This window comes from Ovis canadensis, chromosome X (assembly GCF_042477335.2).
Source record: "Ovis canadensis isolate MfBH-ARS-UI-01 breed Bighorn chromosome X, ARS-UI_OviCan_v2, whole genome shotgun sequence".
NCBI lineage: Eukaryota > Metazoa > Chordata > Mammalia > Artiodactyla > Bovidae > Ovis > Ovis canadensis.
The window spans coordinates 47,519,419-47,546,987 of record NC_091727.1 but is presented as its reverse complement, the minus strand read 5'-3'; the positions used below and the strand labels follow the sequence as shown (position 1 = coordinate 47,546,987).

Genomic DNA, 27,569 nt, shown 5'->3' with positions numbered 1-27,569 from the left:
CAAAAATGAAACAAACTAGATAAAAGTAGAAGATCTTCATATAGTCCAGTTTTTTTTAAACATGGCTGCTCATAAGAAACATATCTGGAGTGGTGGCAGAAAAGAAGCAATCCCTGAGCAGTTGCATTTTTCAAAAAATCAAGATAATTCTGGTATGCATCTGGATTTAAAAAGTAGTTACAGGTTTTTCTATTACATGGTGGTTTTGGTGATATAGAATTATACTATTTTTCTGTTGACCAATCATGATAGAATGTTATTAAGTGAGTAATAGCTACATAATCACAATCGTGAATGATGTTTATCAGTTTTCACAATCAATAGCCTGACAAAAAATAAAAGACCATTACAATTGTAAGCCATAATGGGGACATGATTAACCTAAGAATATTTTTAAAAATGCATAAAATTTGAGGGATCAAGCAGAATGATGTGGTAAGTGGAAGTGCCAACATGCACAGGTTTTCATATGCTCAGCCAGTCTATGTCTTCTGGCTGATGCATTTAATTCATTTACATTTAAGGTAATTATTAATACGTATGATCCTATCGTGCCTTAGTCACTCAGTCATGTCTGACTCTGTGACTCCATGTACTGTTGCCTGCCAGGTTCCTCTGTCCATGGCAATTTACCAGGCAGGAATACTGGAGTGGGTTGCCATGCCCTGCTCCAGGGGATCTTCCCAACCCAGGGATTGAACCCAGGTCTCCCACATTGCAGGTGGATTCTTTACTATCTGAGCCACTAGGGAAGCCCTTATCACCTAATAATCCTATTACCATTTTCTTAATTGTTTTGGGTTTATTTTCTGTAGGTAGGTCTTTTCCTTCTCTTGTTTCCTGCCTAGAGAAGTTCCTTTTGTATTTGTTGTAAAGCTTGTTTGGTTGTGCTGAATTCTGTTAGGTTTTGTTTGTCTGGAAAGCTTTTGATTTCTCCATTAAATCTGAAGAAGAGTTTTACTGGGTAGAGTATTCTTGGTTGTAGGTTCTTCCTTTTCATCACTTTAAATATATTGTCCCATTTCATTCTTAATGTCCCAGATGTTTCTGAGTGTTTCCACATTTCTTTTCACTCTTTATTTCTTCATTCTCCTCCACACCAGTGATTTCCACCATTCTGCCTTCCACCTCACTTATCTATTCATCTGCCTCATTTATTCTGCTATTGATTCCTCCTAGTTGATTTATTCATTTCTGTTACTGTGTTGTTCATCACTGTTTGTTCTTTAGTTATACTAGGTCCTTGTTAAACATTTCTTTGATCTTCTTAATCTATTGCCTCCTTTCTATTTCTAAGATCTTAGATCATCTTTACTGTCATTACTCTGAATTCTTTTTCAGGCAGATTGCTTATTTCCTCTTCATTTGTTTGGTCTTTTGCCTTTTTTATGTTGCTTTTTTCATATGCAGTATGTTTCTCTGTCATCTTATTTTGTCTTACCTACTCTGTGGTCTCCTTTCCACAGATTGCACAGTCGTAGTTCCTCTTGCTTTTGGTATCTGCCCCCTGTTGGATGAGATTGGTCCAAGGTTTATGTAGGCTTCCTGTTGGGATAGACTATTTCTTGCATTCTGGTGGGTGGAGCTTAGTCATGTTCCTCTGGTGGCCAGGGCCATGTCAGAAGGTGTATTTTCAGGCTGTTTAGTATGCCTTTAGGCACACTGTCTCTAATGGGTGGGGTTTGTGTTCTTGTCTTGCTGGTTGTTTGGGCTGGGTCATCCAACACTGGAGATTGCAGGCTGTTTAGTGGATCTGGGTCTTGGTGTCAAGGTGCAGACCTCTGAGAGAGCTCACACCAATTGATATTCCCTGGGCCTGGGAATTCTCTGGCAGTCTGGTGGCCAGACTCTAAGCTCCCATCACAGGAGTCCAGGCTTGACCCCCATCAGGGAACCAAGACTCTGCAAGCTGCATGTCGTGACAAAAAAATAAATAAATAAATAAATAATATATACAAACAAACAAAAATCATGACAAATAAAAGCAAATCAACAAACAAGCAAAGATACAAGAAAACAAACAAAAACCCCAAAGCAACAAGTATGAACCTATAGAATGTCATATTGAATGAAATAAGTCAGACAGAGAAGGAGAAATATTGTATGACATCCATTATTTGTGGAATCTAAAATGAAATGATGCTAATGAATTTACTTACAAAACAGAAAGAGACATAGTCTTAGAAAATGAACTTATGGTTCCTAGGGGGATGGCATAGTTAGGGATTTTGGAAAGGTCATGTACATACTGCTATATTTAAAATGAATAACCAACAAGGACCTTTTGTATAGCACATGAAACTCTATTCAATGTTATGTGCCAGCCTGGATAGGAGGGGAAATTTAGGGGAGAACGGATACATGTATATGTAAGGTGGAGTCCCTTCGCTGTTCAGCTGAAACTAGCAACTAACAACATTGTTAATTAGTTATTGTTTAGTTGCTAAGTTGTGTCCAGCTCTTTGTAACTCCACAGACTGTTGCCTGAACAGGTTCCTCTCTCCATGGGATTTACCAGGCAAGAATACAGAAGTGGGCTGCCATTTCCTTACCCCAATACAAAAAAAAAGTTTAAAATTTGAAAAAAAAGCAAACCAAAATATTAAAATCATAACTGAAAAAACACACTATAAAGCAAAGAAAACAAAAAATAAACTCATTAAAAAAAACAACAGAAAAGAGAAAAACAAAACAAGAAAAAATTAAAAATTAGAAAAATCAAGATATATTAAAAATAAATCAGCAGAAAAAAGTAAACAAAAATTACTGAGGCTTATGCTATCTATCCTTTCCTCCACTGTGAGCCACAGCCAACCTTTGCCTCCCCAGGAAGACCTCCAGTACCTGTAATTTGGTCTATGGACCTGCTATGAACACTATGTGGGCAGCTGAGAATCTGACCTGGCCTAACTCCCACATATCTGTGCCCATAAAGTCCACAGCCACTAAAACTAGACTGGGCTTAGTTGTGAAAACGTTTGTTTTCCATTCAAATGTGTCTCAGAGGCTGGGTTTACCTAGACTATCACAAAGATTTAATGTGCAGCTTGTGCAGTTGCATGGAGGGACCTCAGTGTTTGTTTTTTTTCCCTTAGTAGTACAGACAATCAGGCTCAGCTTTGTTTTTGGCCCCAACTCTACATGTGAGCCACCCTCAGGCTTCTGCTCCTCTCTCAGGCAAGAAGGGGCAAAGGCAGCAACTAACTGAGGCACACTTGCTGGCTTAGGTGGGAGGGGCAAGAGGCGGCCATAACTGGAGTGCTGTGCTCTATCTGATGAGATCTCCTCTCTGATGCCTGTGGAGGCAGGGGCTGGCAGGAGGCTGTGACAGACTGCTATACAGTCTCTCCTGTGGAAGTTCCTCCCAGTGCACATGGAGGCAGGTGCTGGCATGTGGGAAATGAGGCTGCTACAGTTGGATGGGAAATGAGATGTTTGGATGGCATCACCAACTCAGTGGACATGACTTTGAGCAAGTTCCAGGAGATGGTGAAGGGCAGGGAAGCCTGGTGTGCTCCAGTTCATGGGATTGCAAGGAGTCAAACATGACTGAGTGACTGAACAACAACAAATAGTAGCCACACCCCTTTCATGCCATGCAACAATGGTATCTTGCTTCCAAGGCAGTCAGTGCTTCCTTCTGGAGCATTCCCAGCTGCAGAATTCCTCACTCTCATCCCCTCAGGCTTTCTCCTTGCAGCTAACCTCCTCACTACCATCACTTCAAGCTATCTCCACACAGCCAACAGCAGGCCTCTCTCTAAGTTTGCCTGCCTAACTGCACACTCCAGCACCCAGCCCTCCTCTTGCTTTTGTGGACACCCATCTCAGTCTAGGGCACATCAGACTGTGGCTCAGCTGTTCTTGCTCTGTCCTATCTGCCACGGGCCAGCCACTGCTCTTTCTTCCAGTAGCTCCCAAAGTTCCCCCCTTGCCATTTCAATATATCTCACTGTTGGTGAGGGAGCCTCCCCTGGAGTGGTAACCAGCTCCCCCAACCAGGAGTGCAGGTCCCATCCCATTTCCTCTTTTCTTCCCTTTCTCTCCTTTGTCCTGCCTGGTTGCACATAAATCTTTTCTTGTCCTTTTTGTTGTTGAAAGTACTCTGCTAATGTTCAGCAGAAGCTCTACATGAACGGTTTCACTTGTAGATGTATTTTTTATGTACTTGTGGAGAGAGGTAAACCCTAGGTCCTCATATTCCACTCTCTCGACCCTCCTTCTTCATTCTTTTCTATAGCTGAGTCATATTCTGTTGTGTGTGTGTGCCCCTTCATCTATATCCATTCATCATTTAATGGAAACTTGGGTTGCTTCCATGTCTTGGCTACTGTAAATAATACTGCAATTTATATAGAGGTTCATATATCTTTTTTGATTAGTGTTTTTGTTTTCTTCCAGTAAATACCCAGAAGTACAATTGCTGAATCGTGTGTGTGCATGTGTAATGAGTCATGTCCAATTCTTTGCAACTCCATGGACTGTAGCCAGCCAGGCTCCTCTGTCCATGGAATTTCAGGCAAGAATATTGGAGTGGGTTGCTCAATTATATGATAGTTCAAAGTTTTTGAGGAAACTTCACATTGGAAAACTGTCTTTTATTAAAGGCTCTTGTGATGAGGTCAGGCCAATTGGATAATCTTACTTTTGTACAGCCAACCATATAATATATCCTAATCATAGGGATAAAACCAACCTATTCAAACTTGGAAGGATTATTCAGGGCATGTATATCACAGAGGTAGGAGATATTGGAGACAATTGAATTCTCCTTATTTATATGTTTTTCTATTTAAAAAAGGTAAATAATATATACAAACAGACAAAGATTATGACAAGTAAAAGCAAATAAAACAAACAAGCAAAAATACAAGCAAACAAACAAAACCCCCAAAGCAACATGGATGAACCTATAGAATGTCATACTGAGTGAAATAAGCCAGACAGAGAAGGAGAAATATTGTATGACATCCATTATATGTGGAGTCTAAAATGAAATGATGCTAATGAACTTACTTACAAAACAGAAATAAACCCCTTATCAGATATATTGTTTGCAATGTCTTCTCCCATTGAGTAGGTTGCCTTTTCCTTTTGTTAGTGGTTTCCTTTGCTGTGCAAAAGCCTTATAGTTTGATGTAGTCTGATTTATTTATCCTTTTGTTTCCCTTACCTGCAGAGACATATTCAAAAAGATTTCTAAGACCAATGCAAAGATGTACTGCCTGTTTTATTCTAGAAGTTTAATGGTTTTAAATCTTACATCTAAATCTTTAATCAAGTTTGAGTTTGTTTTTGAATATGCTATAAGAAGATGGTCCAAGTTCATTATTTTGCATGAAGCCATCCAATTTTCCAAACACCATTTATTGAAAAGACTGTTTTCTTTCCCAAATGTATATTCTTGATTTCTCTGTCATAGATTGGTTTGGTATATGAGCATGGGTGTATTTCTGGACTCTGTCTTTTTTTCTATTGATCTTTGTATCTGTTTTCATTCCTGTACCGTACTGTTTTGTTTATTGTAGCTTTGTATTATAATTTCAATTCAGGAAGCTCGATACTTTGAGCTTGGTTCTTTCTCAAGACTGCTTTGGCTAATTGGCATCTTTTGTGGTTACGCACGATATTTAGGATTAGTTGTTTTAGTTTTTTGAAAAATGTTATTGCTACTTAATAAGGATTACATTGATTCTATAGACTGCTTAGTGTAATATGGCATTTTAATGATAGTGATTCTTCCAGTGCATGAACATAGTATATTTTTCAATTTGTTTGCAGTTGTCTCCAGTTTCCTCCATGTCTTATAGTTTTCAGATTATAGGAACTCTTTCACCTCCTTTGATAAATTTATTCCTAGGACTTTTACTTTTTTAGATGACATTGTGAGTGGGGTTTTCTTCATTTCTCTTTCTGATAATTTGTTATTAGTTTATAGAAATGCAACATGTCTCTGTGTATTCATTTTGTATCCTGCAACTTTACTAAATACATTTATTAGTTCTAAGAGTTTCTTAGTGAAGTCCTTTGAGTTTTCTATATATAGTATCATGTGATCTGCAAATAATGATGTTTTTACTTCTTTCAGGTTGGATGTTTTTCATTTCTTTTTCTTGCTTAATTGCTGTGGTTAGGACTTCCAATACTATTTTGAATAAAGTGGCAAAAGTTGTTATTTTTCTCCTGTTCCTGGTCTTAGAAGAAAATTTTTCAGATTTTAACCATTTGATATTATGTGAGCTGTAGGTTTGTCATATATGGCCTTTATTATGAAGTATGTTCCCTCTGTACTCACTTTGTTGAACATTTTTGTGTTAAATTGATAGTGAATTTTGTCAACTTCAAAACCAAAATTTTTCCTAAAAACTTTTATTTTGTATTGGAGCATAGTTGAGTAACAATTCTGTATTAGTTTCAGGTGTGCCCAAACTGTTATTTCTGCATCTATTGAAATGATCATATGATTTTTACCTTTATTTTTATCACTATGGTGTATCACACTGATTTATGAAATTCAAAATGTTCTTGCATCCCTAAAATGAATCCCAGTTAATCATGGTATATGATCCCACTAATGTAATGTTGAATGCATTTTGCAATATTTTATAGAAGATTTTGATATCTGTTTTCATCAGATATTCTGGACTGTAGTGTGTGTGTGTGTGTGTGTGTGTGTGTGTGTGTGTGTGTGTGTGATTATCTGGCTTTGCTATCAGGGTAATGCTGGGCTCATAAAATAAGTTGGGATGTGTTCCTTGCTCTTTAATTTTCAGGAATAATTTTAGAAGGATAGGTATTAACTCTTCTTTAAATATTTGGTAGAATTGTGAATCCTATGAAACCTTAGACTTGTGCTAAGGGTTTGTCTATTTTCTTTATCTTTTCAAGAAACCAACTCTTAGGTTCATTATTTTTTTTCTATACTGAAATCTATATTTCATTTATTTCCACTCTGATCTTTATTACTTTCTTCCTTCTGCTAACTTTGGGCTTTGTTTGTTCTTATTATTCCACTTCCTTTAAATGGTATGTTAGGTTGTTTATTTGAGATTTTCTTGCTTGTATCAGTATGAACTACCCTTTTAGAACTCCTTTTGCTGCATCTCGTAGATTTTGTACAGTTGTGTTTCCATTTTCAGTTGTCTCAAGGAATTTTTTGTAAATTTCCTCCAATTTTTTTCATTAATCAGTTTGTTCTTTAGTAGCATTTTGTGTTTGTGCTTTTTACAGTTTTCTTCTTGCATTATATTTCTAGTTTCATATCCTTGTGTATGGAAAAGATACTTGATATGATTTCAGTTTTCTTAAATTATTGAAGTTTATTTTGTGGCATCCTATGATCTATCCTGAAGAATGTTCCTGTACACTTGAAAATAATGTGCAATCTATTGTTTCTGGATAGAATATTCTATATATATCTATTAAGTCCATTTATTATTTACTGCATTGCCTAAGGCTATTGTTTTCTTATTGGTTTTCTGTCTAGATGATGTAAGTGGGATATTAAAGTCCCCTACTATTACTGTGTTACTGTTGATTTATCTTATTTTATCTAGTATTTTGTATGCATTTAGGTGCTCTAATGTTGGATACATAAAAGTTTACAAATGTTAAATCCTTTTGTTGTGTTGATCTCTTTATCATTACATGTTACCCTTCTTTGTCTTTTGTTACAGTCTTTGTTCTAAAGTTTGCTTTGTCTGATATAAATGTTGCCACCCCAGATTTTTTTTTTAATTTGCATAGCATATTTTTTTCCACCCCTTTACTTTTAGTCTACATGTGCCTTTAGACCTTCAGTCAGTCTCCTGTATGCAGTATGTAGATGGGTTGTGTTTTTTATTCATTCAGCTCTCCTATATCTTTTAATATAGAATGTTTAATACATTTATATTAAAATAGTTATCGATAGATATGCACTTATTGCCATTTGGTTAATTATTTTCTGGGTTTGTTTGGTCTTCTGTATTCCTGTGTTCTTCTCTTGGATTCTTCCTTTGGAGTCTGATGGATTTCTTTAGTGTTTTGTTAGAATTTCTGTTGCATTATTTTTTGTGTACCCATTGTAGGTTTTTGGGTTATAGTTGATATGAGGTTTATATATATCAACCTTTATATAGCTGTCTTTCTGGAGCTATTAGTAATTGCCTTCCACTCTTCCCCAGTAACATACTGGAAACCTTCTGACCTGGGGGGCTCATCTTCCAGTGTCATGTCTCTTTGCTTTTTCATACTGTTCATGCGGTTCTAGCAGCAAGAGTACTGGAGTGATTTGCATTTCCTCCTCGAGTGGGCCATTTTTTTTTTTGTCAGAACTCTTAACTATGACCCATCTGTCTTGGGTGACCCTGCTTTGTATAGTTCATAGTTTCATTGAGTTATACAATTCCCTTTGCCACAAGGCTCTGATCCATGAATGGGGCCAAAGCAGAAACGATGCTCATTTATGAATGTGTCTGGTGGTGAAAGTAAAGTCTGATGCTATAAAGAACAATATTGCATAGGACCTGGAATATTAGGTCCACAAATAAAGGTAAGTTGGACATGGTCAAGTAAGAGATGGCAAGAGTGAACATCAACATCTTAGAAATCAGTGAACTAAAATGCACAGTAATAGGCAACTTTAATTCAGATGACCATTATACCTACTACTGTGTGCAAGAATCCCTTAAAAGAAATGGAATAACCCTCATAATCAACAAAAGAGTCTGAAATGCAGTAATTTGGTGCAATCTCAAAAATGACAAAATGATCTCAGTTCATTTCCAAGGCAACCATTCAACATCACAGTAATCCAAGTCTTGCTTGAGCTACTGAGGCCAAGGAAACTGAAGTTGATCAGTTCTATGACAACATACAAGACCTTCTAAAACTAACACCAAAAAGGATGTTATTTCCATCATAGGGGACTAGAATGCAGAAGTAGGAAGTCAAGAAATACCTGGAATAACAGGCCAGTTTGGCCTTGGAGTACAAAATGAAGCAGGGCAATGGCTAACAGAGTTTTGCCAAGAAAACATACTGCTCATAGCAAACACCCTTTTCCAACAACACAAGAGTTTACACATAGACATCACCAGATTGTCAATACCAAATTCAGTTTGACTATATTCTTTGAAGCTTAAGATTAAGAAACAGTATACAGTCAATAAAAGCAAGACCTGGAGCTGACTATGGATCAGATCATCAACTCCTTATTGTAAAATTCAAGCTTAAATTGAAGAAAGTAGGGAAAACCCCTTGATCATTGAGGTATAACCTAAATCAAATCCCTTATGATTATACAGTGGAGGTGATACATAGATTCAAGAAATTAGATCTGATAGATAGATTGCCTAAAGAACTATTTAGAGAGTTTCATAACATTGTACCGGAAGCAGCGACTAAAATTACCACAAAGCCAAGGAAATGCAAGAGGCAAAGTCATTGTCTGGGGAGGCTTTACAAATAGCTGAGGAAAGAAGAGAAGTGAAAGGCAAGGGAGAAAAGGAAAGATATACCCAACTGAATGAAGAGTTCCAGAGACTAGCAGGGGGAGATAAGAAGACGCTCTTAAATGAACAATGCAAATGAGTAGAGGAAAAGAATATAATGGGAAATATTAGAGACCTCTTCAAGAAAATTGAGGAGATCAAGGGAATATATCATGCAAGAATGGGCATGATAAAGGAGAGAAACAGTAAGGACCTAACAGAAGTAGGAGAGATTAAGAAGAGGTGGCAAGAATACACAGAGAATCTATATAAAATGTCTTTATCACTCAAATAACCACAATATTGTGGTCATTCATCTAGAGCCAGACATGATGTGGTGTGAAGTCAAGTGGACCTTAGGAAGCATTAATAGAAACAAAGCTAGTGGAAGTGATAGAATTCCAGCTGAACTATTTGATTTGAAAAAATCAAATCCTAAAAGATGATGCTGTGAAAATGGTGCACTCAATATGCCAGCAAATTTGGAAAATTCAGAGATGGCCACAGGACTGGAAAAGGTCAGTTTTCATTCCAATACCAAAGAAAGGTAATTTCAAAGAATGTTCACATTATTATACAGTATTGCTCATTTAACATACTAGTAAGGTTATGCTTTCTAAGGCCTTAGAAAGCATCACTACGAACAAAGCTAGTGGAGGTGATGGAATTCCTATTGAGCTATTTCAAATCCTGAAAGACGATGCTGTGAAGTGCTGCACTCAATATGCCAGCAAATTTGGAAAACTCAGCAGTGGCCACAGGGCTGGAAAAGGTCACTTTTCTTTCCAGTCCCAAAGAAAGGCAATGCCAAAGAATGCTCAAACTACCGCACAATTGCACTCATCTCACATGCTAGTAAATAATGCTCAAAATTATCCAAGCCAGGCTTCAGCAATATGTGAACCGTAAACTTCCTGATGTTCAAGCTGGTTTTAGAAAAGGCAGAGGAACCAGAGATCAAATTGCCAACATCTGCTGGATCATGGAAAAAGCAAGAGAGTTCCAGAAAAACATCTATTTCTGCTTTATTGACTATGCCAAAGCCTTTGACTGTGTGGATCACAATAAACTGTGGAAAATTCTTCAAGAGATGGAAATGCCAGACCACCTGACCTGCCTCTTGAGAAATCTGTATGCAGGTCAGGAAGCAACAGTTAGAACTGGACATGGAACAACAGACTGGGTCCAAATAGGAAAAGGAGTATGTCAAGGCTGTATATTGTCACCCTGCTTATTTAACTTCTATGCAGAGTACGTCATGGGAAATGCTGGACTGGAAGAAACACAAGCTGGAATCAACATTGCAGGAAGAAATATCAATAACATCAGATATGCAGATGACACCACCCTTATGGCAGAAAGTGAAGAGGAACTAAAAAGCCTTTGGATGAAAGTGAAAGAGGAGAGTGAAAAAGTTGGCTTAAAGCTCAACATTCAGAAAACGAAGATCATGGCATCCGGTCCCATCACTTCATAGGAAATAGATGGGGAAACAGTGGAAACTGTCAGACTTTATTTTTGGGGGCTCCAAAATCACTGCAGATGGTGACTGCAGCGATGAAATTAAAAGACGCTTACTCCTTGGAAGAAAAGTTATGACCAACCTAGATAGTATATTCAAAAGCGGAGACATTGCTTTGCCAACTAAGGTCCGTCGAGTCAAGGCTATGGTTTTTCCAGTAGTCATGTATGGGTGTGAGAGTTGGACTATGAAGAAGGCTGAGCACCAAAGAATTGATGCTTTTGAGCTATGGTGTTGGAGAAGACTCTTGAGAGTCCCTTGGACTGCAAGGAGATCCAACCAGTCCATTTTGATGGAGATCATCCCTGGGATTTCTTTGGAAGGACTGATGCTAAAGCTGAAACTCCAGTACTTTGGCCACCTCATGCAAAGAGTTGACTCATTGGAAAAGACTCTGATGCTTGGAGGGATTGGGGGCAGGAGGAGAAGGGGATGACAGAGGATGAGATGGCTGGATGGCATCACTGACTTGATGGACATAAGTCTGAGTGAAATCTGCGAGTTGGTGATAGACAGGTAGACCCGGCGTGCTGCGATTCATGGGGTTGCCAAGAGTCGGACACAACTGAGCGACTGAACTGAGCTCAAGGTTATGCTTAAAGTGCTTCAAGCTAGGTTTCACTAGTACCTGAACTGAGAACTTCCAGAGATACCAGCTGGGTCTGGAAACGGCAGAAGAACCGGAGGCCAATTTTTCACCATTCCTTGGATCATAGAAAAAGCAAGGGAATTCCAGAAAAACATCTGCTTCATTGACTATGCTAAAGCCTTTGGACTGTGTGGTTCTCAACAAATCGTAGAAATTCTTAAAGAGATGGGAATACAGGACCACCTTACTTGTCTCCTGAAAAGCCTATATGTGTCAGGAAGCAACAATTAGAACCTTACATGGAAAAGCTGATTCGCTCCAAATTGGGAATGGACTATATCAAGGCTGTATATTGATTCCCTGTTTATATATTTTGTATGCAGAATACATCATGTGAAATATCATGATCGATGATCACAAGCTGGTATCAAGGTTGCTGTGAGAAATAGCAACAGCCTCAGATATACAGATGATACCACCCTAATGGCAGAAAGTGAAAAGGCACTAAAGAGCTTTTTCATGAGGGTGAAAGAGGAGAGTGAAAAAACTTGCTTAAAACTCAACATTCGGAAAACTAAGATCATGGCATATGGGCCCATCACTTCATGGCCATTAGAATGGGAAAAAGTGGAAGCAGTGAGAGATTTAATTTTCTTGGGCTCCAAAATCACTGCTGATGGTGACTGCAGCCATGAAATTAAAAGACACTTGCTCCTTGGAAGGAAAGCTATGACACACCTAGATAGTGTATTAAGAAACAGAGACATCACTTTGCCTACAATGGTCTGTATAGTCAAAACTATGGTTTTTCAAGCAATCATATACAGATGTGAGAGTTGGACCATAAAGAAGGCGACCTTCACATAAGGTGGCCAAAGAATTGATGCTTTTGAACTGTGGTGCTGGAGAAGACTCTTGAGAATACCCTGGACTATGAGGTTAAATAAGTATATCCTAAATGAAATCAACCCTGAATATTCATTGGAAGGAATAATGCTGAAGCTCCAATACTTTGGCCACCTTATGTGAAGCGTTGACTCACTGGAAAAGACCCTGATACCGGGAAAGACTGAAGGCAAAGGGAGGAGAGGGTGACAGAGAATGATATGTTTAGATAGCATCCGTGAATCAATAGACATGAATTTGAGCAAACTCCGGGAGACAGTGAAGGTAGTCCATGTGATCGCAAAGTATCGGCCACAGCTTAGAGACTGAACAGCAAACAACAACATATAGCTGTCTATTACACTGACAGTTTGAAGACATTCTCAAAGCACTACACTTTTATTCCCTCACCTCATATTTTATATTTTTGATGTCACATTTTGCCTCTTTTTATTTTATATATCCCTTAACAAATTAGTATAGTTACAGTTGTTTATTCTGCTTTTGTCTTTTAGCCTTCATTGATTAACAATGTTGTGTTTCAGATGTAGAGCAAAGTGATTCAGTTATATGTATGCATATATCTCTTCTTTTTCAAATCATTTTAAGTTACCACAGAATATTGAGCAGATATATAACAGTTCCCTGTGCTGTACAGTGGGTATTTGTTGTTTATTTTAAATACAGCAGTGTGTACATGTCAGTACCAGAGTCCCAATCTATCCCTCCCCAACCCTTCTCCTCTGGTAACTATAAGTTTGTTCTCTAAGTGTGTGCTCTTTAAACTGATGGGTTTAGGTGAGTCTTTGCTTATGCCCCTCAGCAATATCCCTCACTACTGCAAATTGCTACTTCAGAGGTATGGTTCATGGATATCATGTTTCCATCTTTACTACCAATTTCTATCTCGTCCTTTTATGTGCAGTAACTATCTAATAACCACTCAAAAATAGCTCTATAAAAATAAAATGAAGTCCAGTTTTAAAACTGCTCTCTATATAGGTGTAGATTTGGTGTGTCCATGGGAAGAGGTGAGATCAGGGTCTTCTTATGTCATCATCTTGGACCCTTCAGCTTCCAAGATTATAATTTAATCTGTAATTTTTGATCCAGCTGTGATGGCTCAATATGCTCCAGCACAAATGAGTTCTGCTTGCCATAACTCTTTTCTCCTCTGAAACCTTCATAGCCAAGAAGTCTCTTAGAGATGGTTTAGTCCTATTCTTCTCCATACTCCATTTTATGGATAGGTCACTATAGGCCTAGAGAGGAAGAGACTCATAGATAAGTCCAACAAGTCACCCTAGAGTCGGTCCTGGCATTCAGTTTAAGAGGGCTCTGGTTGAAGGTTCTGGCTCTATGAATACCTGAAGATTTTAGTTTATCCTTTTTCTACTTGGCTGAAAACTTCTCAAAGAAGGAAGCTAACCCATTCTTCTTCTTCTGCCTGCCTCTACAGCTATGGGTGAACCAGGAGGATGGGGTAGAGGAAGGGCCCAGTGACGTTCAGAATGGGCACCTGGACCCCAACTCAGACTGCCTCTGTCTGGGCCGGCCACTCCAAAACCGGGACCAGATGCGGGCCAACGTCATCAATGAGATCATGAGCACCGAGCGTCATTACATCAAGCACCTAAAGGACATTTGTGAGGTAGGCCCAACTCTGATGGTCCATGTGAGGGCCCTTAGGATAAGATAGAGGACACTTCCATGAAGAAATGACAGCCTTCCTGGGCTATACCTGTGACAGTCCCAAGGTGTTAGAAAAAGTAGCTGGACTGATCTAGACTCTGTTCAGTGGATGAAACTGCTCCCTTGGGATTACTTTCCCTCTGTTTATTTCTCCCCTTTTTGCTGTCTATCTGTTTGTCTAACTTTCATATGCATATTCATATTCCCTCTCTTTCTCTCTCTCCCTCCCTTCTTCTGTCCGCTTGCTGGAATCTCTATCTCTATCCTCTTGGCTTCTGATCCAGTTGTTGCCACCCCATGTAAGGGCCTGACTTCATTATAGCACACACACATCCCTGTATGCCAGTAGTTTACAAACTTGAAGTACACCAAAGTCCCTGTGCGAGCTTGTTAAACATGTCAGAGTTCTTATTTCTTGTTTTTTAAATTGGGCTGTAGTTGCCTCACAGTGTTATGTTAGTTTCTGCTGTATAACAAAGGGAACCAGCCACATGTATACATATATCCACATGTATACGTATATCTCTTCCCTCTTGGAACGCTCTCCCAACCTCCCCACATCCTTCCCATCTAGATCACCTCAGAGCATGAGCTGAGCTCCCCGTAATGTACAGCAGTTTCTCACTAGCTAGCTCTTTTACACATGATAGTGTATTATGTTGGGCAAAAAGTTCATTTGAGTTTTTCTGTAAGGTATAAGGGGAAAACCTGAATGTACTCTGGCCAGTCTAATATGTATGCCAATCCCAATCTTCCATTTTATCCCGCCCCTCTCCCTGCCCCGCTGCATGTCCACATGTCCTTTCTCTACATCTGTGTCTCTATTCCTGCCCTGAGAAGAGGTTGATCTGTACCATTTTTCTAGATTCCACATATATGCATTGATATACCATATTTGTTTTATTCTTTCTGACTTACTTCACTCTGTATGACAGACTCTAGGTTCATCCATGTCTCTACAAGAGATCCAACTTCATTTCTTTTTGACTGACTAATAGTCCATTGTGTATATACACCACATCTTCTTTTCCACTCATCTGTCTTTGGACATATAGGTTGCTTCCATGTCCTGGCTGTTGTAAACAGTGCTGCAATGAAGAATGGGGTGAATGTCTTTCTGAACTGTGGTTATCCATGTATGGAATTGCTGGGTCATATGGTGATTCTGGGGCTTCCCTGGTAGCTCAGCTGGTAAAGAATCTGCCTGCAATGCAGGAGACCCCAGTTTGATTCCTGGGTTGAGTAGTTCTCCTGGAGAAGGGATAGGCTACACACTCCAGTATTCTTGGGCTTCCTTGGAGGCTCAGATGGTAAATAAACCTCTTGCAATGTGGAAGACCTGGGTTTGATCCCTGAGTTGGGAAGATCCCCTGGAGGAGGGCATGGCAACCCATTCTAGTATTCTTGCCTGGAGTATCCCCATGGACAGAGGAGCCTGGCAGGCTACAGTCTATGGGGTCACAAAGAGTCAGACATGACTGGGTGACTAATCACAGCACAGCATTGTAGTTCTGTTTTTAGTTTTTTAAGAAACCTCCATACTGTTCCTCTTAGTGACTGTGAAATCTTTTGCACAACAAAGAAAACCATAAACAAGATGAAAAGACAACCCTCAGTGTGGGAGAAAATATTTGCAAATAAAGCAACTGTCAAGGGAGTAACCTCCAAAGTATTCAAACAGCTCATGCAGCTCAATAACAAAAAACCAACACAATCAAAAAATGGATAGAAGACCTAAATAGGCATTTCTCCAAAGAAGATATGCAGATAGCCAAGAAGCACATGAAAAGATGCTCAATATTACCAATTATTAGAGATGCAAATGAAAACCACAATGATGTATTACCTTACACTGGTAGAATGGACATCATGAAAAAACCTACAAACAATAAATGCTGGAGAGAATATAGAGAAAAGAGAACCCTCTTGCATTGTTCGTGGGAATGTATAAAGTTATTGTTTCTGTAGTGCTGCCTAGTATAACTTTTTGCAGTGGTGAACATGTTGTATATCTGTAGTCTCTATTACAGTAGCCCCTGGTCAACCATTTGCTGCTGCTGAGCATTTGAGATGTGGCTAGCATGACTGAGAAATGAAATTGTAAATTTTATTTCATTTTAATTTAAATATCCACGTGTAACAAATACCAACAACTGCACGTGAAAATATTAAGGCCAAGGACTTTGGAACTTTCTTCACCTAAACTCATTTTCTCACCCCATCCAGGAAGGTTGAAGTTTATCTTCTTCCACTTCCTCAAAGCAGTAAGGTAGGATAGAAAGAACAAGGGCTCTGTAGACATGGAGTGCTGGCTTTCACATCTTAACTTAGTCACTAATTAACGTGTGGCCTTGAAGGTGTCCTTAACTCCTTTGATTTTATGATTTCTCCAGTGGGTTTCATTTTCAGTTCAGTTCAGTCACTCAGTTGTGCCCAACTATTTGCAACCCCATGGACGCCAGGGTTTCTTGTCAATCACCAACTCCTGGAGCTTGCTCAAACTCATATTCATCGAGTCAGTGATGCCATCCAACCTTCTCATCCTCTGTTGCCCCCTTCTCTTCCTGCCTTCAATATTGCCCAGCATCAGGGTCTTTTCCAATGAGTCAGTTCTTCACATCAAGTGGCCAAAGTACTGGGGCTTCAGCAGGCATGAAAGAGAATGAAATAATGCCATTTTCAGCAACATGGATGGATCTATTTACTGTCATACAGAATGATGTCAGACAGAGAAGGACAGCTATCATATGACATCATGATATGGTGGAGGCATGGATCAACAGTGGCCTGACACAGGGTCAGGGACACTGAATACAATACTGGCATAAGGCCTTTTGAAGGAGGTTGCCATTACACCTAACGTAGGTTTGCTTCAGGGAATGTGGCCCCCATGCGTAAAGAAAAATTGGATTAAAGATTTACTGAGCACAACCCCACCCATCAGACAAAACCCAGATTCCCCAGAGCCAGTCTCTCACATCAAAGAGCTTCCACAACCTCTTAGTCCTATCTGTCAGAGGTCAGACAGGATGAAAATGACAATCACAGAAAATTAAACAAACTGATCACATGGATCACAGCCTTGTCTAATTCAGTGAAAATATGAGCCATGCTGTGTAGGGCCACCCAAGGTGGACGGGTCATGGTGGATATTTCTGATAAAACATGTTCCCCTGGAGAAGGGAATGACAAACCACATCAGTATTCTTGTCTTGACAACCCATGAACAGTATGAAAAGGCAAAAAAGTATGATCCTGAAAGATAAACTCCCCAGGTCGATAGATGCCCAATATGCTACTGGAGAAGAGTGGAGAAATAGCTCTAGAAAGAATGAAGAGATGAAACCATAGTTGAAACAATGCACAGTTGTGCATGTGACTGGTAATGGAAGTAAAGTCTGATGCTGTAAAGAACAAAAATGCATAGGAACCAGGAAAGTTAGGTCCATGAATCAAGGTAAATTGGAAGTGGTCAAACAGGAGACAGCAAGAGTGAACATAGACATTTTAGGAATCAGTGAACAAAAATGGACAGGAATGGGAAAATTTAATTTAGATGACCATTATATCTACTATCCTGGGCAAGAATCCCTGAGAAGAAATGGAGTAGCCCTCAAAGTCAACAAAAGAGTCCAAAATGCAGTACTTGGGTGTGATCTGAAAAAAGACAGAATGAACTCTGTCCCCTTCCAAGGCAGACCATTCAATATCACAGTAATCCAAGTCTATGCCCAACTACTAATGCTGAAGAAGTTGAAGTTGAATGGTTCTGTGATGACCTACAAGACCTTCTAGAACTAACACCACAAAAAAGGGTGTCCTTTTCATCATAAGGGACTGGAATGCAAAAGTAGGAAATCAAGAGATACCCAGAGTAACAGGCCTTGGAGAACAAAATGAAACAGGGCAAAGGCTAACAGAGTTTTGCCAAGAGAACACACTGATCATAGCAAACACCCTTTTCCAACAACACAAGAGAACACTCTACATATAGGCAGCACCAAATGGTTGTTACTGAAATCAGATTGATTACATTCTTTTTAGCTGAGGTTGGAGAAACTCTATATAGTCAGCAAAAAGACCAGGAGGTGACCATAGCTCAGATCATGAACTCCTCATTGCAAAATTCAGATTTACATGGAGAAAGTATGGAAAACCACTAGGTATGACCTAAATCAAATCCCTTGTGATTATACAGAAGTAATGAGTAGATTCAAGGGATTAGATCTGACAGACAGAGTGCCTGAAGAACTATGGATGGAAGTTCATGACATCGTACAGAAGGCAGTGATCAAAACCATCCCTAAGACAAAGAAATGCACAAAGTCAAAATTGTTGTCTGAGGGGGCCTTACAAATGGCTGAGAAAAGAATAGAAGCAAAATGCAAGGGAGAAAAGGAAAGATATATCCATCTGAATGCAGAGTTCCAAAGAATAGCAAGGAGAGATAAGAAAGCCTTCTTAAGTGATCAATGCAAAGAAACAGAGGAAAAGACTAGAATGGAAAGACTGGAGTTCTCTTCAAGAAAGAGACACCAAGGGAACATTTCATGCAAAGATGGGCACAATAAAGGACAGAAACGATATGGACCTAACAGAAGCAGAAGATACTAAGAAGAGGTAGCAAGAATAGACAGAGGAACTATAGAAAAAAGATTTAATTAACCAGATAACCACAATGGTGTGATTACTCACCTAGAGCCAGACATCCTGGAGTGTGAAGTCAAGTGGGCCTTAGCAAGCATCACTACAAACAAAGCTAGTGGAGGTGGTGGAATTCCAGCTGAGCTATTTCAAATTCTGAAAGATGATACTGTTAAAGTGCTGCATTTAATATGCCAACAAATTTGGAAAACTCAGCAGTGGCCACAGGACTGGAAGAGATCAGTTTTCATTCCAATCCCAAAGAAAGGAAATGCCAAAGAATGTTCAAACTACCGTACAATTACACTCATCTCACATGCTAGCAAAGTAATGCTCAAAATTCCCCAAGCTATGCTTCAACAATAGGTGAAATGAGAACTTTCAGATGTTCAAGCTGGGTTAGGAAAGGCAGAGGAACCAGAGATCAAATTGCCAATATCCGTTGGATCATCAAAAAAGCAAGAGAGTTCCAGAAAAATATCTACTTCTGTTTTATTGACTACACCAAAGCCTTTGACTGTGTGGATCACAACAATCTGTGGAAAATTCTTAAAGAAATGAAAATACCAAACCACCTTACCTGCCTCCTGAGAAATCTGTATGCAGGTCAAGAAGCAACAGTTAGAACAGGACATGGAACAATTGACTGGTTCCAAATAGGAAAAAAGTACGTCAAGCCTGTATCTAGTCACCCTGCTTATTTAACTTATATGCAGAGTACATCATGTGAACTGCTAGGCTGGAAGAAGTACAAGCTGAAATCCAGATTGCCAAGGGATATATCAGTAACCTCAGATATGCAGATGACACCACTCTTATGGCAGAAAGTGAAGAGGATCTAAAGAGCCTCTTGATGAAAGTGAAAGAGGAGAGTGAAAAAGCTGGCTTCATTTTACCAAACTCTTAAGTTCATTGAGGAAATTAAGTAAATCTAATATTGTAAGTATTGGGGGAAATGTGATTTTTCTTTCCTTCTTTCCCTTTTCTTCTGTTTACCTATCCATCCATGTCTCTCTATTATCTTTTTCTTTTCCTCCTGTCTTCTTGTAAATTGTTATTATTTTTTTTTAATTACCCTCTTGAATGAGTTAGGTAACATTGGCATCAAACCACTGATATATTATTAATTCAGCAAAAATTTAGTGGAGCTCTGCTGTTTGCCAGGCCTTGGACATATCTCCTACCCTCAAATTGTTCTGCCCTTGACCAACAGCATATGAATCACCTTGAGTTTTTAAGAAATTCAGAATCTTTAACTCTATTCCAAACCTGAGTTCAAATCTGCATTTTAACTAGGTTAACATTTGACTTACAATACATATTAAAGTGTGTGGAGCACTGTTATAAAATGATAATTATCTTAAACTATTTACAATAGCCTGGATATGGAAGCCACCTAAATATCCATCATCAAGAGGAATGGATTAATAATTTTGTGGTACATATATACTATGGAATATTAATAAGCCATAAAAAATAACAATATAATGCTATTTATACCAACATGAATGGATCTAGAGATTGTCATACTGAGTGATGTAAGTTAAAGAGAATGACAAATATATGATATTGTTTATATGTGGAATTCTAAAAAAGACCATAAATGAACATATCTATAGAACAGACGGCTACAGACATAGAAAAGAAACTTATGGTTATTGAGGGGTAAGGAGGGGAGGGATAAATTGGAAGACTGAGATTGACCTCTGCACACTACTATATATAAAATAGATAACTAATAAGGACCTACTGTATAGCGTAGGGAACTCTACTCAATATTCTGTAATGGCCTATATAGGTGAAAGTAAAAGTGAAGTGAAGTGAAGTCGCTCAGTCGTGTCTGACTCTTTGCGACCCTGTGGACTGTATCCTGCCAGGCTCCATTGTCTGTGGGATTTTCGAGGCAAGAATGCTGCAGTGTGTTGCCATTTCCTTCTCCAGGGGATCTTCCCTACCCAGGGATCGAACCCAGGTCTCCTGCATCATAGGCAGATGCTTTACCATCTGAGCCACCAGGGAAATGTTCGGCCTATGTAGGAAAAGAATACAAAAAAAGAGTCAGTATATGTTTATGTATAATAGTCACCTTGCTGTACACCTGAAAATAGCACAACATTGTAAATCAAGTATACCCCAATACAAATTTTTAAGATAGCTTTCTTATAATGTCTAATACAAGTTACTACATTCAGTTCTTTACCAAGCAGCCAAAGGATAATATCAATATCTAAGTCAGTTTATATCACTCCTCTACTCAAAAATTTCCAGTGGCACACCTTTCCCTCCTGAGTAGAAGACAAAGACAGAGTTCTCATTTTTACTTACAAACCTGTGTGATCAGCATTTCCTTACTTCTGTGACTTCATCTCTTGCTCCTTTCCCACGTACTCTCACTTCTTTAGCCACAATGGCCTACTGTTGTTCCTTAAAAAGGCCTGATATGCTCCCCACTCATAGCCTTTCCACTGGCTTTCCCTTCTGCCTAAAGTAGTCCTACCTCAGTTCAGTTCAGTTCAGTCGCTCAGTCATGGCCGACTCTTTGCAACCCCATAGACTGCAGCACTCCAGGCTTCCCTGTCCATCACAACTCCTGGAGCTTGCTCAAACTCGTCCATTGAGTTGGTGATACCATCCAACTGTCTCATCCTCTGTCGTCCCATTCTCCTCCTGCCTTCAATGTTTCCCAGTATCAGGGTCTTTTCCAATGAGTCAGTTCTTCACATCAGGTGGCCATAGTATTGGAACTTCAGCTTCAGCATCAGTCCTTCCAATGAGTATTCAGGACCGATTTCCTTTAGGATTGACTGGTTGGATCTCCTTGAAGTCCAAGGGACTCTCAAGAGTCTTCTCCAACACCACAGTTCAAAGGCATCAATTCTTTGGCACTCAGCTTTCTTTATGGTCCAACTCCCATATCATACATGACTACTGGAAAAACCATAGCTTTGACTAGATGGATCTTTGTCGGCAAAGTAATGTCTGCTTTTTAATATGCTCTCTAGGTTTGTCACAGCTTTTCTTCGAAGGAGCAAGTGTCTTGTAATTTCATGGGTGCAGTCAGCATCTGCAGTGATTTTGGAGCCCAAGAAAATAAAGTTATTTCTCCATGTATTTCTCATTCTCCCCTACTATAAAGTAAATTCCAATGAGGGACAGCTTTCTTCATGTATTTACTGATACATACTCAGCATCTGGCACAGTGGTTGGCTGATGGTAGATGCTCAATAAGTATTTTTGAAAGTCAGATTTAACTACAAGTGCACATCTGTATGTACTGCTTTGGCAAAGTACATTCACATCTTGACATTTCATTTTCACACAGGAAATAGGTTATTATTGTCATAACTATTTTTGAGATCAGCAGACTGAATCTCCAAGAGACGAAATTACTTTCCTAGAGTTCTCAGATACTGGCCCAGTAGGAATATGTTGAGTCTTAGGTGGATTTTATTCTCAACTCTCAAATATCTTGGCCTCTTTTCCCAAATTTCTTGGGCATGGGCTCAGGACAGCAATGCAAGAATTTATCTTTCTGAAAGATGGAGTGTCATTCCCTGCTTTGAGAAATTTCCCAGTCCAACTAACCTAACAAAGTTTTTGTTGGTGATTTGTGAGTTCCATATCTCTTAATTATTCTTGATGCTGAAGCTAATGGTTTAAAAGGGAAATTTCTCTTTGTCCCACCCTGCAACCACAGATGTCAAAGGAACATTTAGCTAGAACAAAAGAAGGGTAGAGAAACCTATGCATAGCTCTGTGTGTAAGTCAGAAAACAATATTTTAGCTCAGGGTTGTCACCTCTAAATCAAAAGCTATGAGGAACAATATGATTTATAAGAAAGAATACCAAAACCAGAATTGGGATTCCTGAGTTCACATCCCACCTTAGTCACTAACTGACTGAGGAACCTCAGGTGAATCTTTTCCATCCTGGACCTTGTTTCCTAATTCTAAAATTAGCAGATTGGAAGAGTTGCTCTTTAAGTGCTGTCTGGATATTACGTTCTCTGATTCTGTGAAATCTAGGTATGCTCTCACCAAGGAACACTGTGCTAGTAATCCATGCTACTTCTGCCTTTTCCACCATTTTCTCACTGATACCAATGGAGGCATGTCTTACTCATGCACAAATGTGTTAGCATGGTATCTACTCTTTCTGTAGGTTAAGGGAGATCTATAAATGTTGTATTCAGTATGGAAAAAAGTCAGTATCAGAAAAAATTCATTTTTTGTATTTATTTATTCATTTATTAATTACTCCTGGAAGCAGAAAGTGCCTCACCATTTAAGTTACTCTACACTCATTTTACAAATGTGGAAGTAGGAAATAGAGTTATTTTTATCAAAGTTATTCACTGAGGCCAGTAAGAGAAAGTATATTTTTTAATGAGTTCTCTGAAAAGATGACATTCTTCTTTCTAAATCCAGTGATATAAAAGAGAATTGGCTTAGTTCTAGGCCATCTTGACCAATGGTTTATGGTATTTACTCTTGTTTTAGAAATCATATTATGATCAGGGAAACTGAAACACAGGTCAAACAAAGTTAAATACTCTCTGAGTAAGACAATCTCAGTCATCTGATACCTGTGAAATAAATTCTGTCCTCAAATGCCTCCAGAAAAGCTGGACTAGTTTTCCTTGGTCATTTGTATTAGTGTCTCATACACCTTCAAGGAATTCTTCCTAGACCTGATAGAGTTTCTCATACTATAGCTTCAAGACATTTACATTTGATATGTTTAAGCCTGGAGTTTTCAAACTTACTGACGTTTTCTTTCTGTTAATTGCCTATCCTGATTTATTCCCAATTGTCTTTATATCTTGGTGTATATGTAGAAAATAACACATTGTAATAAGCAATAATATTTGTATAGCATACTAAACTAAAAGGATGAAGCAGCTCATTGGACTTCAGTGACCAGCCCAGGGTTTTCTGGCTGCTCTAGGCTCTACCTATCCATACCACCTGGACACTCGAGGCCCTGTTCCTATCCTTTGCCCATTTTCTTGGAGTTTCTCTCTCTCTCTCTCTCTCTCTCTCTCTCTCTCTCTCTCTCTCTCTCTCTCTCTCTCTCTCTTTTTGTGCTGATTTATAGGAGTTCCTGGTATATTCCAGATATTAATCCCTTGGCAGTTTTCCAAGTTGCAAATCTTCTTCCTGTCATCCTCTTATTTTTTAATGGTTTCATTTAATCTGAAAAAAAGACTTCATGGACAGAAAAGTGAAAGAAGAAAAGCTCTAGAGATACAGGCTGTGAACAGGGCAAACATGGTTATCATTCCCTAATTATATTGTTTTCAAGATATATATCAAGTCTCTTGTCAGGCTTCCAGTCCAAACAGTATATGATATCTGTAGAGTCAGAGCTGAATGAGGCCCTGTAAATCATTTCTGATATATACATTTTATAGATAGAGTCACCAAGGTCCAGGTTTGCACAGGTCTTTCCCTAAAGGTTTTTTAAAACCATAGTTGATCCAGAGGTTCTTTGATTAATCTTATTTCCCACAAGTCTTTGGAATCTTCTCTGCAGGTCATGATTTTGATTTGTATCTCATATAAGGCACTTATTCTAGCTCATTATATTAGATTTAGACTTTCAGATCAACCCTGAGGGTTTAGAAACAGTAAAATTAATAGTCAACCTTCTTTGCCTATTACCATGGCAATATAGCAGGCCTAATTCATGCTGATTGTGATTGATTTGATAACTCCCACAGTACTGCCTTCACGTTCATGCTCACTTTACTCCTAGGAGAGGTGAGGCTCTCAGAAACTACTTTTGTTCAGTTAGTTCACACCTACTGCCATATCACCTTATTCTCTCTTACCATTCAGATGGAGCTAAAAGGTGTTCGAAGCATCCTTGACAGTAAGATCCATAAACCCCTTCTGCTCGCTTTGCCCTGTGACAAGCCTTCAGAGGTCCTCTGCAACTTCTCTTCTCCAGGACAAACAACCCTGGTATTGCACCATTCTTCATGGTGTTGCTTTTCAGGCCCCTCTCTGCCCTGTCTATTTCCTTCTGGCTTTGTATCCTTTTCTTCATGTTTCTCTGAAAACAGGGCTCAGAATTGAATGATGCTCCCCTGCAGAAGTGTGATTGCCTTTCTATTACTTCTCTCATTCCACCTTCTCAGTCTGTTTCTCCTTTATCCCTAACTTAAAATGGCATTAGGTTTTTTTTTTTTTTGAAAGTCATATTTCACTACCAACTCATCTTAAAATTATACGTCCTTAAAAATAAGTGGATGAGAAGAAACAAAGATTGACTGACCCCTAATCAAACTGCTGTTCATTGTTTTTGTGGAAAATTTGATAAAGTCACTAAGTCCGCCAAAGAAGGGAGTGAAAAATAAAATCAAGACTCCGAGAACTAGTAAACTCTCCTGGCCTTTCTCCCCTAAGAAGTCTAGGCAGTTGGGTGAAATAGGGACTAGGTATGACATTTAAGGGTTCTCTGGCTACTCCCATATCCTTATGTCCCTTTTTAACATTTCCTTCGTAAGGACATGTGTGTGCTAAGTCGCTTCAGTCATGTCCAACTCTTTGTGACCTTATGGACCATAGCCCATCAAGCTCCTCTCTCCATGGGATTCTCCAGGCAAGAATACTGGAGTGGGTTGCCATGCCCTCCTCTAGGGGATCTTCTCAACTCAGGGATCGAACCCATGTCTCTTATGTCTCCTGCATTGATAGACAGATTCTTTACCTCTAGAGTCACCTGGGAAGCCCAATAAGAGCAGTTTCTATCTATTATTTGTAATCCCTTCAGCAAGTCATGTGTCTTAAACACTAGGGATGGAAAATTTAAGAAGACATTAGATTCTCCTCCTTTCCTTGATAATATTGTGTTCAAGGCAATCTTCTCAAGGCTGTATTTTCTTTATATTCTCTGGCAAATACATTTTTCTTACTTTTAATCATAAAGGCACAGTGACATCATTTTGTATTCTACTTCTTAACATTATACCATAAACACATCTCCATGTTACAAGATAGCCTTTCTGACTTTAATGGCTGTGTGATATTCTATTAAGCCAACTGCACCATAATATATTTATTTATAATCTAGAATTAGCTTTAAAGAAAAACAGTAAACAATACACTCTAGGGCCCTACCATCCTATGGGTAGTTGCATTTCTTCTAATATAGAAATTTATATTCCCTTGTTACAGCACATCACCTTCCTATATAATGTAATATAAAGAAAATGGTATCCTTCACAAAGGTAATGGATAGCATATTGGGGGAATTAGGAAGCCATTCTGAGACCTCTCTCTTTCTTTTTCAAACCCTACTTTTTCCTTTTTCTCCCCATTTCTGTTATATTCCATACTCATGTTAAGATATAACATCCTTGCTGCACTTTTAAGAATTTGATGGTAATTTGTCAGTTCCCTGAGATGTTTCAAATGGGAGCAGTAAACAAAACTATTAAGTATTTCATGAGCTGGTTTATCAGGGGATGAATGAGCTGTCCAGGCTGACTTCTTGTTTCCTTGTCACTCACTAGTTCAGTTCAGTTCAGTTCAGTCCAGTTGCTCAGTCGTGTCCGACTCTTTGTGACCCCATGAATCGCAGCACACCAGGCCTCCCTGTCCATCACCAACTCCCGGAGTTCACTCAGATTCACGTCCATCGAGTCAATGATGCCATCCAGCCATCTCATCCTCGGTCATCCCCTTCTCCTCCTGCCCCCAAACCCTCCCAGCATCAGAGTCTTTTCCAGTGAGTCAACTCTTCGCATGAGGTGGCCAAAGTACTGGAGTTTCAGCTTTTGCATCATTCCTTCCAAAGAAATCCCAGGGCTGATCTCCTTCAGAATGGACTGGTTGGATCTCCTTGCAGTCCAAGGGACTCTCAAGAGTCTTCTCCAACACCACAGTTCAAAAGCATCAATTCTTCGGCGCTCAGCCTTCTTCACAGTCCAACTCTCACATCCATACATGACCACTGGAAAAACCATAGCCTTGACTCGACGGACCTTAGTTGGCAAAGCAATGTCTCCGCTTTTGAATACACTATCTAGGTTGGTCATAACTTTTCTTCTAAGGAGTAAGCGTCTTTTAATTTCATGGCTGCAGTCACCATCTGCAGTGATTTTGGAGCCCAAAAAGATAAAGTCTGACACTGTTTCCACTGTTTCCCCATCTATTTCCCATGAAGTGATGGGACCAGATGCCATGATCTTCGTTTTCTGAATGTTGAGCTTTAAGCCAACTTTTTTGCTCTCCATTTTCACTTTCATCAAGAGGCTTTTTAGTTCCTCTTCACTTTCTGCCATAAGGGTGGTGTCATCTGCATATCTGAGATTATTGATATTTCTCCCAGCAATCTTGATTCCGGCTTGTGTTTCTTCCAGTCCAGCATTTCTCATGATGTACTCTGCATAGAAGTTAAATAAACAGGGTGACAATATATAGCCTTGACGTACTCCTTTTCCTATTTGGAACCAATCTGTTGTTCCATGTCCAGTTCTAACTGTTGCTTCCTGACCTGCATACAGATTTCTCAAGAGGCAGGTCAGGTGGTCTGGTATTCCCATCTCTCTCAGAATTTTCCACAGTTTAATGTGATCCACACAGTCAAAGCCTTTGGCATAGTCAATAAAACACAAATAGATGTTTTTCTGGAACTCTCTTGCTTTTTCCATGATCCAGCAGATGTTGGCAATTTGATCTCTGGTTCCTCTGCCTTTTCTAAAACCAGCTTGAACATCAGGAAGTTCACGGTTCACGTATTGCTGAAGCCTGGCTT

General features: G+C 39.1%; 1 protein-coding gene and 1 non-coding gene across 16 annotated transcripts in view; one reads left to right on the top strand and one right to left on the bottom strand.

Moving 5' to 3' along the window:
- The window catches only part of ARHGEF9 (Cdc42 guanine nucleotide exchange factor 9), a 456,132-nt gene that overhangs the window by 325,306 nt on the left and 103,257 nt on the right, over positions 1 to 27,569 (top strand). For all 15 annotated transcript variants that reach the window (XM_070291522.1, XM_070291525.1, XM_070291524.1 and 12 more), the window contains one exon: positions 13,929 to 14,120. In XM_070291522.1, coding sequence (XP_070147623.1) covers positions 13,929 to 14,120 — 192 coding nt within the window. The remainder of the gene's footprint in view (positions 1 to 13,928; positions 14,121 to 27,569) is intronic.
- TRNAH-AUG (transfer RNA histidin (anticodon AUG)) lies at positions 20,753 to 20,824 on the bottom strand. The gene has a single exon. It is a non-coding gene; the product is annotated as a tRNA-His (tRNA).